This window comes from Phyllobates terribilis, unplaced genomic scaffold (assembly GCF_046119375.1).
Source record: "Phyllobates terribilis strain yellow unplaced genomic scaffold, ASM4611937v1 Scaffold_1__5_contigs__length_1240528914, whole genome shotgun sequence".
NCBI classification, from domain to species: Eukaryota; Metazoa; Chordata; class Amphibia; order Anura; family Dendrobatidae; genus Phyllobates; species Phyllobates terribilis.
This window is the reverse complement of record NW_027362761.1, coordinates 417,227,206-417,239,850: the sequence shown is the minus strand read 5'-3', so window position 1 is coordinate 417,239,850 and position 12,645 is coordinate 417,227,206. Positions and strand designations below refer to the sequence as shown.

Genomic DNA, 12,645 nt, shown 5'->3' with positions numbered 1-12,645 from the left:
GCGATCACCCAAGCCAAACGTTTCCATATTATGGGGGAGATAGGAGAGATATCTGCTGGCTGAAGGACTGTTTAGTCGACAGCTATCTGAGGTGTATGGCCGCCTTTAGTCCACTTTCCCCACTGAGAACATGTGTATACTGAGCATACATGTATATACAGGGAGGAAAGGCAGAAGAGAGCTTTATGACATTATCCTACATGTATTGGTACCTTTAATCCGCTGTTTTGCATCTTCACCTTCCATAAACCAAAACTTTTTTTTCTCTTTATTTGCCATTAACAAAACTCTTATGAGGAATTGCGATTTTGGAAGACAAGTGATAGTATTGCCATTAATGTGGCGTATAGTGGAAGGGGCGCCTCTAACTCCTTAGACGCCGCAGTCACTGCATCTAAAAGGTTTATTGTCTGGAATCACCAACCCTGGACATCAGCTGCCGTATAGTACAGCGCTCAACCACATTGATGCTGAGGGCATAGCACAATTGTACTGACAGAAATGTGCGGCGCAGGAACAAGTTACAAATTGCCAGAGAAATCATTTTCATTTCAATCCATGAAACACTAAAGCAAAAAGGCAGGTGTGAATGTGCCAGTACAGAGAACCCTTAATGAGAGAGCTAAGAGCCTGGAGCGAGTCACAATTACTGAACGTCCTTTGTAACATTACAGAAGTTCATGTAAGACTGTGTGGCCATGATGCAGATTTAATGCGTAATGCATTAAAATTGCTTGTTAAGATGTCGGCCATGTTCCCCAATGATAATCTGCATGTGATGCGCACATGCTGCGGAAATTTCCGCTGTGGATTATCATTGCGGAAAAATCCACAGCACAACCATTGACTTGCACTGAACCGCATAACATCCGCATGTATACATGCTGATGTTATGCAGTTCAATGCACGGATGGTACCCAGGTCTGGGGAAGAGGAGACTCTCCTCCAAACAAAGGGTACCTTGGTACCTGCAAGTTAAAAAAAGAATTATAAAGTAAAAAATAAAAAAAAATATTCATACACACCTCTCCGGCGGCCCCCTGATGGTCACGCGACCCCTGACGTCAGCGGTCAGGTGATGGTCGCGTGAACATCAGCTGATTAAATGACGTCACTGCAGGTCCTGGCAGAACACCGCGGGCTGCCGAAGAGCGAGGACGCCGCCAGAAGCAGACCAGGGGCCGCTGGAGAGGTACGTATGAATATTTATTTTTACTTTTTACTTTATAATTATTTTGATTTTACTATAGGTGCAGTATTTTAAGCAGAAATCTCGGTCACAGAATATAAATCCATGCCAGTTCAGTTGCATGGATTTATATTGTGTGACCAACTTGTCAAGCCCTTTTCCAAATGATGCTCAAAATCGCATGCATAAACGCATGTAAAAAAGCAGGTAAAACCTGCATGCATTTTTTCTGCCAGGGAGAGGAAAAAACGCTCAGGAAATTTCTGCTTAAAACCTGCATCGTGGGCACATACCCTAAGGCCTCCATCACATGTCTCCGGTACGTGCTGCATCCATTTTTTTTTCATGGATACCATACGTACCCATTATAACTTATGGTGCTGCACACATGTCCGTTTTTTACCAGCAGCATGGATGACAAGGGCCAATACAAGTCTATGGGTCCATGTAAAACATGTATAGCACACGGATGGCATCAGTGTACTGTCCATATGCTGTACGTGTTTAACATTGCAAAGTATAAGAGAAGCTTTGCAATTGATTTTTCTTAAAGGGGTTGTCCCGTCCAAATCGATAAGTCTGCAGTCGCTCCATGTGCATGCTGGGGGGATTCGCCGCTTTCTGAGTCGGGACCAGAGGGTATGTATGAGTTATACATACTCCCGGCCTGAGCTCATCCAGTGGGCGTCCAGTGAGCGAGGCCACACCCTCTAGGCAGCCACACCCATTGGACGGCTGTGTCACTAGACCGGGCGTGGCCTTGCTCAATATAAGTGTATGGAGTGAGGCCGCGCCCACTAGTCGGACTCTGTCCGGGAGTATGTATAACTCATTCATACTCTCCGATGCCGGCTCAGAAACCGGCAAATCCTCATGGCGCACAGTGCCTGCACTGGGGGGGGGGGGGGGGGGGATTCATATGTCTGCAGGCACAAAGAGTGACTGCAGACTTATCAATTTGGACCTGACAACCCCTTTGAGCCATACCGGATAAAAATGGATGGCACACTGATGACACACTGTTCCAAAACACTGAGGACACCGGTACTACTCAGACATGTAAAGGAACCAGTCAGCGACTTATAAAGAGGACATTACATATTGATTATGTTCCTGACTCTAGAACTAAGAGTCATAAATCAGATATAATTAAAGCTCTGTGCCACATTCCTGCAGGACTGGGGACGCCTGAAGAGAGGAGAGCGCCAGCTCTACTGCTAACAGTCCCGGTGTGCTGACTCAGGATCGGAGCCAAAGCCTGTCCTCTGCACCCAGCGTCTTCATTTCTAAAAATGCCTGCAAGTCATCGGTCATCACAGACTGCAGAGTCAGCTCAATTACTTTGCTCACCTATTCATGCTCCCTCGCGAAAACTCAATTTTGTTGTCTCGTCTGCATTGACTTGTATGTAACAATGCCAGTGACAGAAATGGTTGCGTTAGCACTAAAATGGTGTCCGAGTGACAACTATCACCATCAGCAACTTCACTGTGCACTTGAAACAAAACTTTAGCAAAAAGAAGCTGCTGTGGCAATCATCTGGTTAACTCAGTCCTGGCTTTTCTAACTCCTGGTGATCACATCTAATTATAAATTACAAAATAAAAGGGAAAAGTCATTATACTAACACAATAAGGGGACAGGCTGGTTCTCCAATCTAGGATAGAAAAGGGTCCTGTGTGTGGGACCCGCCACTAACATATCTAAAAGACTTAACAGGACATATGGGCAGGGGTTATACAACCCATATAACGGAGGTCCAATTAGGAATATGCAGATGGGCTCTGTGTGTTTTAGGTAAGAAGGCTCATATAGCTGCGACCAAGAAAAGCAGTAATGTTCTTATCTCGGACTTTTATAATGATGGCCTATCCTTAGGATAGGTCATCCATATTTGATCGGTGGAGATGTGACACCCAGCACCCAGGCCAACCAGCTGTTTCCGATACTGCCAGCGGCCGATGTGCTGAGTTAAGGAGCTGCACAGCGACTGGGTAATGCAGATCCTACTCGCATCAATAGGGGGCAGATGTGCAGTACATGGCTGGCTGGCCAACTCAGCACACCCGGCGGCAAAGGGTGTCACACCTCCACCGACCAGATATTGATCACCTATACTAAGGATAGATCATCCATATAAGAATTCTGGACATCCCTTTAAGGTTTAGGCATGGGTAACTCAGTGCACACGTCGTTGCCATCATGAACTACAATATGTCATGTGTGCCTTGCTTGCGACCAGACTGGCGTTTTCCTGAACATTTACTATCGGGGGGTTGCAGAAACACAGAGGTTTCTCAGTTCTTGTGCAGAATTAAAGGAAGCGATCATCAAAAAATGACCTACTGTTTAAATCAGATTTTTTGCTCCATTTATTGTTAAAAAAAATGTTGACAATGTGTTTTTTTTCCACATCACAATCTTTACAATTTTCACAGTGGCCACTGGGGCTTTTTAAGATTAAGAGTTTTCAGCAGGCTCCGTATCATCAAAGACAACATTACAGTGACAGGTAACACATTCATACACAGCTTATGACACAGGATCTACCAATCACAATAGGCGATGTCACAGCCCTCCCTCCATTCACAATGACCTTAGCATGTGCTTATTAATTGCTACAATACAAAAAAATAAGCAGCATTTCAGAAATCTCATTTATTATGAAGGTTCTGTAAACTGCAATGTTTTTGGTGCAGGATTTTTGGTGCAGAAGTGTGCACATACTCTTAGAAAATAAACTCCTATTCAGGCAGTCAAGGGCATACTCAGCCTTAACCCCTTAATAACTTATATGCTTTTTTACTGACCTGAGGAATAAGGGAACAGCACTCCAGCATGGACTAACATGTGAAAGGTGTTGGCTATGGACTATGGACATGGTTTAAACCCCTATCATTTAATTGGTTAACAGATTCAGGGGGTTCCCTCTTACACCTCATTGGCATCCTGTGTGGTCCCGATGGTTGCCATTGCTTTCTGAGGCCAAGTAATAGCCACAACGTCTGCTATTTATGGTGGCCTGATAGAAGGTTGGCAAAATCTTAATAGAAAAAAAAAATGTTTTCCATTTTATTCATTCCTTTATTCAGAAATTTGCATTCATTCCTGTGAAGGACCTGAAGTGTTAACCGTCCTGACAGCAGTTTTGAGTACTTTGAGGGGTGCTGCTTTTACAATAGTAACACATTTGGTGGTTTTTCAAATATATAGGCTTCTCAAAACTGATTAAGTCCTTAAAAACGACGTTTTGTAAATATTATTGAAAAAGTGAAACATTGCTGCTAAACTTTTAATCTTTCTACATTATTATAAAAGTAAATGAAGTGTGAAAAATGATGCTGCGGTAAAGTAGACATATGGGAAATGGTACCTTTTTGTGTACTCTGACTGTCTAAAGGGAGTAAGCAATCAAAATTTGAACACTGATCATTTTTAGAAACTAACAAAAAAAAATTCCAATATTTTTTATAAACACAAAACATATCGACCTAAATTTAACCACTAAAAGTATGATGTGCCATGAAAAAAAAACTCTTGAATCACTGGGATATGTAGATGCAGCCCAGAGTTATTGCCTCACAAATTGACACAATTTAAAAATTTTAAAAATTGAGTTTGGTCACTAAGGTAATGTTTACAGCATGACCCTTCTAACCAAGCACAGATGCTCGGTGCCCATCATTTATATACACCTGCTCACCTACTTGTTTTCCATCAATCTCCATCCGTTTCTTCCTCTATAATTAAAGAAGATGAGTGGGAAAGGAGGAGAAGGAAAGCAAGTAAGTGGGAAGGTGCACTTAAATATTTGCTCAAACCAAGGGTGCACCGAGCGCCAGGACTTGGATTGAACAGTCATTCTGTGCTGATGATCCCTTTGAAGCCAATGGCCCCTTCAGCGGTACACCAGAATCACGTTTTTCATGGCTTCAGATGTAAGCCAGCGAGGTCAGGGCTAAAACATGATGTTAGAGTTTTGGATTGGCGCTAGCAGATTTGTGACAAAATATGCAGTGAGATTGAAGGATCCCCCAACCCCTCCCTCCCTTTCATTTTCCCCCCATTTGGTATTTCTCTTCTTTGTATAGGGGTCTTCTGGGAAAGTCCTCTTCCATAAGTGACTTCTGTATTTAATGCAATATCATTCCGGTTTGTTGTTCTTCACTTTTGTAAAATTGTTCAGGATATGATATTTCAAAATCACTAATAACTATTGCTTATAAATATTAAGACGTTTGTTACTTTGCTTTAATCCTCTGTAATCTTTCATATTCTAGTATGATGTAATTGGAAATTTTCTGTTGCTTTTAATCAATAAAAATAGATTGAACACAAAACATGATGTGAATATAGCCTAAAGGAGTTAAAGGTATCCAGCCCAACTTATTTAGCCAAGAAGTCCATATAATCAGTGCACATGGCTGACATCTGCTAATAGGGAGTACCCACTAAGGCTGGTGGATATGCACTTTATTGTCCACGTATCAGTTTACTTTCTAAGATAGTCTGATTGCAAAAGAAATGGCCGCCTCCATGTGTGGTATATGTATATATACCGTATAGTGGTAGAAGATAATAGATTTAGTGCAATCTGCATGTGTTGTGACCAGCTTATATTATATCTGCATTGGACACAGCATACGGCGCCATTTTTACCGTGAAAGCGGCTGAGCGCTCAGTGGGAACAGACAGATCCCGTGGGCCGCTGCCTTCTATGTAACAGGTTCAGCTCTATATCAGTCTCAGTTTATATCCTCTTTTTTTTTTTTTCAGTGGAAAGAGAACTTCTCATCTTGATCTATTACAAACACACTATATAACTGGAGCTACTTATACATTTTCCTGCTGAATACAGCCGTTTTCTGAAGAAGTTCAATCTTCACCCAACCTGCCTACTTTAGTGCTGATCGTATGTATATTTTACCTTTTACATGTTCATCTAACTTCTAAAAAAAAATATTGGATCTGTGAAATGTAACTCCCACCGACCAAATCACTCCCCAATGTTAGTGGATGTAGTTTATACACAGACCAGTGGGGATACAAGATATCAAATAAATATATATATTAGTAAGCATTTTTGAGGCAGATTTATGACTATTTGAAAACATCTCCAGTTTCAAGAATCTCCATCTGCTTTATGATAAAGTGAAACCTGTAGAGTATCCGATACTGAATAGATAATTGTAAGAAAACTACCTAAGTTACACTGCCACCTAGGGGTCATGCGAGGCACAGCACAGATGAGCAGAAGGGCAGCTTTCCTATGTGTTTAGGAACACATTCAATTTGTATCTATGTGTCTCTTAAAAAAAATCCTATACAATTATAGAGTCCGCTTCTTACAGATTATATTAGACTGTGCAGGAAAAGAAAAACAATATACCTTAAAATATCTGAATAAATAAAGACCCTGATACTTAACAGGGTGGTCCGAAGTCCAAAATAATTTTCATCCTAAATCTCTTTCCATTTAGTGCCATAATCTAAACTATTTTCTAGAGAGATCAGGAGATTTTATTAAAACAATGTCAAAAATAGAAAGCCAGTGGATCTTTAAACTAAATACTCTAAGACCAAGGGGACTAAACAGCGAAATTGAGCTATTTGCCTTTAATGACTGACAGGTGGACTACAAGCATCATATTACCATAGGGTGTATAAGGACACTATGTAGCTGGATAGGACCATCCCTGAAGAAGACAGCAGTTGCTGTTGAAACGCGTTGGAAAGTGTCCCTATTCCAGCTCAGTTAGCGCAAACAAGCCTCTGTACCACGTGTGTCACGTGCCGCCACGTCACACAGGTCCTCGCGCGCTTTCTGCAGGAAGCGCAAACTCACCCCTACCCAGAACTACGCGAGACAGCGGCAGTCACCGGCCGGGACTCCGCTCTAGCTCCGGCCCCTGGAAAAACCCGCCCGCCTCCCAGACTGAGTAACTCTGGGGCTCCAGCCCTCAGCAGGAACACGCCTGCCACTGCAAGAACTGTGAGTATCACCGGAGCTCTGCGCCGCCTTCCTGGACCGGTGCACCAGGCACCGCAGCCAGAGCTCTCACCCTCAATAGATATACTTGCCTCTCTAGAACGGTGACTATCATCCGGACTCTGCACCGCCCCCCTGGACCACCGTACCTGGCACCGCTGCCAGAATGCACTAGGCACCGCTGCCAGTACCTACGTTCCCCCCCAGGAACCACTGCCAGAATCCTCGATCTCCCCTACCACTTACAGAGCCAATCAAGGCACCGGAACAAACCTCAAGATTCCAAAGCACAAAACCTGTGCCACCAAAACCCCCCACCAGGCTACTCTCAGGTACCACCACCTTAAGTACAACACTACTAGCTCCCTATTGACCACAACACTAACGACTTGACCTAACCTAGGGACATACCCTGTACTCTTAACCAGCACGTACACCTGAAGACTATCCAGGACCCTCCTGGACACTCCTATAAACAAAGGAAACCAATTTCCTAAACATTAACCTAACCAATCTCTACCTAAGCACTTCCACAGGTAAGACAACCCCCCTTCAAAACCTAGGAACCTGGCTCTTCACTCCATCTAATCCCTATATATTACCTCCTAAAGGAACAAGCATTCCTGAACAAGATACCCGAGCAGCAAGCTCCCTAAAGCTCGTCAACCTCAAACCAAGCAACCTCAGGCTTGGACCCCATCAAAACACCTACTACCAGTCCATACAGGTACATATTTTACTATCTACCAGAATTCCTAACAAGTGCTATCATTTGAGATACTAACCTCTGCACTTCCCTACAGAGCCTACTACAGGAACCCTTGGATAAAGCACTTTATCTACAATCAAACACCTATCGAACCACCAAACCAGGTACCTAAAATAATACCCTCCCCCCACTACCATAGACCAGTACCCTCCAAATCAGACCTAAATAACCTATTCTCTTTCTCTACAGGTCCTCCACCTCTGAGCCAACCAAACAAACGACCATTTCCTATGAACAACCAAGAGCACGACCTCTATTTCTAATTTTATTTTACCTTCATAATGGAGATTTGCAAACTGTGAATTTTAAAAGAATTAAATATTTTTAACCAAGAACCAAAACATTTTATGACCTTAAATAAAAATTAACCTCCTTTACTTCAGATCCTGAGTCCGTCTCACTACTGTTTAGCGCGAATTAAAACTAAAACTGTCTATTTTCTAATATACACTGCTCAAAAAAATAAAGGGAACACAAACAACAGAATATAACTCCAAGTAAATCAAACTTCTGTGAAATCAAACTGTCCACTTAGGAAGCAACACTGATTGACAATCAATTTCACATGCTGGTGTGCAAATGGAACAGACAATAGATGGAAATTATTGGCAATTATCAAGACACCCACAATAAAGGAGTGGTTCTGCAGGTGGGGACCACAGACCACATCTCAGTACCAATGCTTTCTGGCTGATGTTTTGGTCACTTTTGAATGTTGGTTGTGCTTTCACACTCGTGGTAGCATGAAACGGACTCTACAACCCACAGAAGTTGCTCAGGTAGTGCAGCCAGTACACCAGGAGACGTGGAGGGGGCGGTAGGAGGGCAACAACCCAGCAGCGGGACCGCTTCCTCTGCCTTTATGCAAGGAGGAACAGGAGGAGCACTGCCAGAGCCCTGCAAAATGACCTCCAGCAGGCCACAAATGTGCACGTGTCTGCACAAACGGTTAGAAACCGACTCCATGAGGGTGGTATGAGGGCCCGACGTCCACAGATGGGGGTTGTGCTCACAGCCCAACACCGTGCAGGACGCTTGGCATTTGCCACAGAACACCAGGATTGCCAAAGTCGCCACTGGCATCCTGTGCTCTTCACAGATGAAAGCAGGTTCACACTGAGCATATGTGACAGACGTGACATAGTCTGGAGACGCCGTGGAGAGAAATCTGCTGCCTGCAACATCCTTCAGCATGACCGGTTTGGCAGTGGGTCAGTAATGGTGTGGGGTGGCATTTCTTTGGAGGGCTGCACATCACTCCATGTGCTCGCCAGAGGTAGCCTGACTGCCATTAGGTACCGAGATAAGATCCTCAGACCCCTTGTGAGACCATATGCTGGTGCGGTTGGCCCTGGGTTCCTCCTAATGCAGGACAATGCCAGACCTCATGTGGTTGGAGTGTGTCAGCAGTTCTTGCAAGATGAAGGCATTGAAGATATGGACTGGCCCACCCCTTCCCCAGACCTGAATCCGATTGAGCACATCTGAGACATCATGTCTCGCTCCATCCACCAACGTCACGCTGCACCACAGACTGTCCAGGAGTTGGCGGATGATTTAGTCCAGGTCTGGGAGGAGATCCCACAGGAGACCATCCACAACCTCATCAGGAGCATGCCCAGGCATTGTAGGGAGGTCATACAGGCACGTGGAGGCCACACACAATACTGAGCCTCATTTTGACTTGTTTTAAAGGACATTACATCAAAGTTGGATCAGCCTGTAGTGTGTTTTTCCACTTTAATTTTGGGGGGGTGACTCCAAATTTATTAACCAATGGAGGCCTGGATTTGATTTCCATTGATGATTTTTGTGTGATTTTGTTGTCAGCACATTCAACTTTGTACAGAACTAAGTATTCAATGAGAATATTTCATTCATTCAGATCTAGGATGTGTTATTTGAGTGTTCCCTTTATTTTTTTGAGCAGTGTACTTCAATTAAAAATTCCCTATCCTTCTCTAACTACACTATCTAACTGCTTTATTTTTTTCAATTCCTTTTTGATGACTTCTTGTTTCAGAATCCCAGTGCATGCTGGGATACTCAAACGAAGCATAATCAGGGGGCAGAGGCTGGGCTAGTCCTTGCGCACTGTTCAATGTGCACAATGACAGAGCGCTCTCTGTTGTCGGCTCAGATTAGCAGCAACCAGCCGGCAACAAAGTATACCCAGTGTGCAGAAACCAGGGACGGCACTGGTCACTGCACGCCGGGTATTCTGACACCAGCTCCTAACTGATGATCTGAGCCGACAACAGAGAGCGTGCTGTCATTGATCACTTCGAACAGTGTGTAGGGACTAGCCCAGCCTCTGCCTCCCTGATGACGCTAAAAGAGCTGGTATCTGGTGTGTTGCCACAGACTCGTACGCCAAGTCACTATTTTTGTGCATTTCCCCACTTTATATACTGTCTATGTGCTTATAGTAGGTCCACGAGAACTTACTGGTGGCACATATGTCACCCAGAAAGATACAAGAAATTTTCTTCTGTCTCCCCAAGACATCTGCTTTGTATAAGTACCAATACAAGACAGCTGTCGGCCGAGCCCTCGTTCGGCTGACAGTCATCTCTCCCCCAACATCCCCAGACACAGGAGCGCTCTCTTTGGTGTTCACTATGGATAGAGTGGAGTAAACTGCTGCCAGACATATTGTAGCTTATTTAGTAGGAGAACAAATGGTCATCTGTCAGGGGAGAGTTGGGGGCCCCATACCCATCTATGGTCGTCAAGCGGCCCCCAATACAGCCAACAAATCTAATGTGTATGAGGGCATTAAAATAAACTGTCTATTATTCTTTATTATTCTTACAACGTTTTATTCATTTTAGTACTACATAAAAGAAAATAATAATAATGACTTACTATCTTCAGTGGGAAGAACCTGGAGGGAATATATCCACTCTATTATTTCAGCTTTGTTCACAACGTGCAAGGAGTCCAACATGTCCAGTCCAGACAGAGCGAAAAATGCAATCGTCAACCTAAAAATACAAGTTAGAAAAATGTCAAAGCAATGATTTATCCCCCGAACACATTAAATGTACTCGTCGTCCCACACAGACAGGACAACAAACTTATCACAGGCCAGAAAACAACCAGTTTCCCATTATCTGCTGCCACAGTCCTATCAGCATCCTTAGGCCTCATTCAGATCCGTGCATTACATACATGTTCTATTATTTTTTTTCACAGATAAAACATGCACCCATTAGTCTATGGGGCTGATCACATGTCCGTTTTGTTTTGTGGACAGTGTGTCCGTGAAAAAAATATATGCAAATTCAGAGAGGAAGAGTATTAGAACTCTAGCGCCACCTATTGGAAGTAGCGATCCTAAAAGTCACTATCGACCCTTCAATGAGCCTTGCAATATGACTTGAGATAAAAGTCAAACCAGAATCTCAATTTGCTAGTTGAAAGGTCGATATTGACTTTTAGGACTTCCATTTCTAAAAGATGGCACTAGAGAAGCAATTTGCATATTTAATTTCCCATTGGAGCATGCATGGCATACAAGTCTCCTGACTCTGACATGCCAGGCCTGGCTTGTCACTCTCCACAAGGAAAAAAGCCACCTATTAAATCCCCATGAAAAAAATAGAAACACAAAGACATGTTCATTTCTGATCACAGGTCAAAATAAGTCAGTGAAAATCATGGACAGCACGAGGCTGGATCCGTGGCTGGTCATGATTAACATTGCAATCAATAGGAGAAGCAGTTCATCTACTTACTTTCATATGTGAAAATCACTGGTGGTAAAACCTTACAGAGCAAAAACTGATGAAATCAGATCAAAAACACTGATGACACTCGTAGTGTGTTTTTTTACGCATGAGAAAAATCACGGATGTGTGAATGAGGCCTTAGATTGTCGTGCACAGGCCATTCGGTTTGTGAAGGCCATTTCAAAAACTTGGATGGAGAATTTATTAAGTCTGACGCTTCATACAACTTGAAAAAAAAAAAAACATTAAATTTAAACTATACTTCACTATATAAAAGTATGTGCACAAATTAAGTATTTGCTGCATTTTTGTCGCATTTTTTTTCTGCACAGATTTGTCACCAAAACTGAAGCATTTCCTACTACCAGCTAAGTGAATAAGATTTCTGAAATCTCATGCACATGCTGCTTATTTTTTTCCTTGCAGATTTCACGCAGTTTCATATCTGCAGCATGTCAGTTCTTTCAGTGTTTTAGCAGCGTTTTTCACCTATACTATTGAATAGGAAAAAAACACATCAAAAGCGCGGCACAAACGCACATATTTTATGCTGCGTTTTTCTTGCCAACACCAGTACTTTCAGCAAATATGTCTGCAGCAAACACTTGTGCACAGACCCTAAAGTGCACCGATTGTATTTATTGGGGTCATTACTCTCAATACATTTCACATACATTTGCTGGTTGTGCACCAGAAAGCCATCGTGCCAGTTATGAGAAGATAATGTAGATTTCTGCTCTAATTAATATCTGCACTTCTCAAACGGTGAGGTGCCCCCTACTTACTGGTGAAGCTCAGCAGGTTAGTCAGAAGTGGTAATCTGCCCAGGTCACTTATATCTGGAGTAATCTCTGGTGGGGAAACACAGAGGCTGATTTTACCCAGAAGGTAAATTGAGTAATATTTTTAATATTATTATGGGGCCCAGGCAAAGAAAAATGACAAACCTTGATTTATATTACAG

At 43.1% G+C, this 12,645-nt stretch overlaps 1 protein-coding gene across 2 annotated transcripts in view; it reads right to left on the bottom strand.

Annotated features, from left to right (window-relative positions):
• The window catches only part of PGGT1B (protein geranylgeranyltransferase type I subunit beta), a 33,901-nt gene that overhangs the window by 18,828 nt on the left and 2,428 nt on the right, over window positions 1-12,645 (bottom strand). For both annotated transcript variants that reach the window (XM_073677156.1, XM_073677165.1), the window contains exon 2: window positions 10,816-10,934. In XM_073677156.1, coding sequence (XP_073533257.1) covers window positions 10,816-10,934 — 119 coding nt within the window. The remainder of the gene's footprint in view (window positions 1-10,815; window positions 10,935-12,645) is intronic.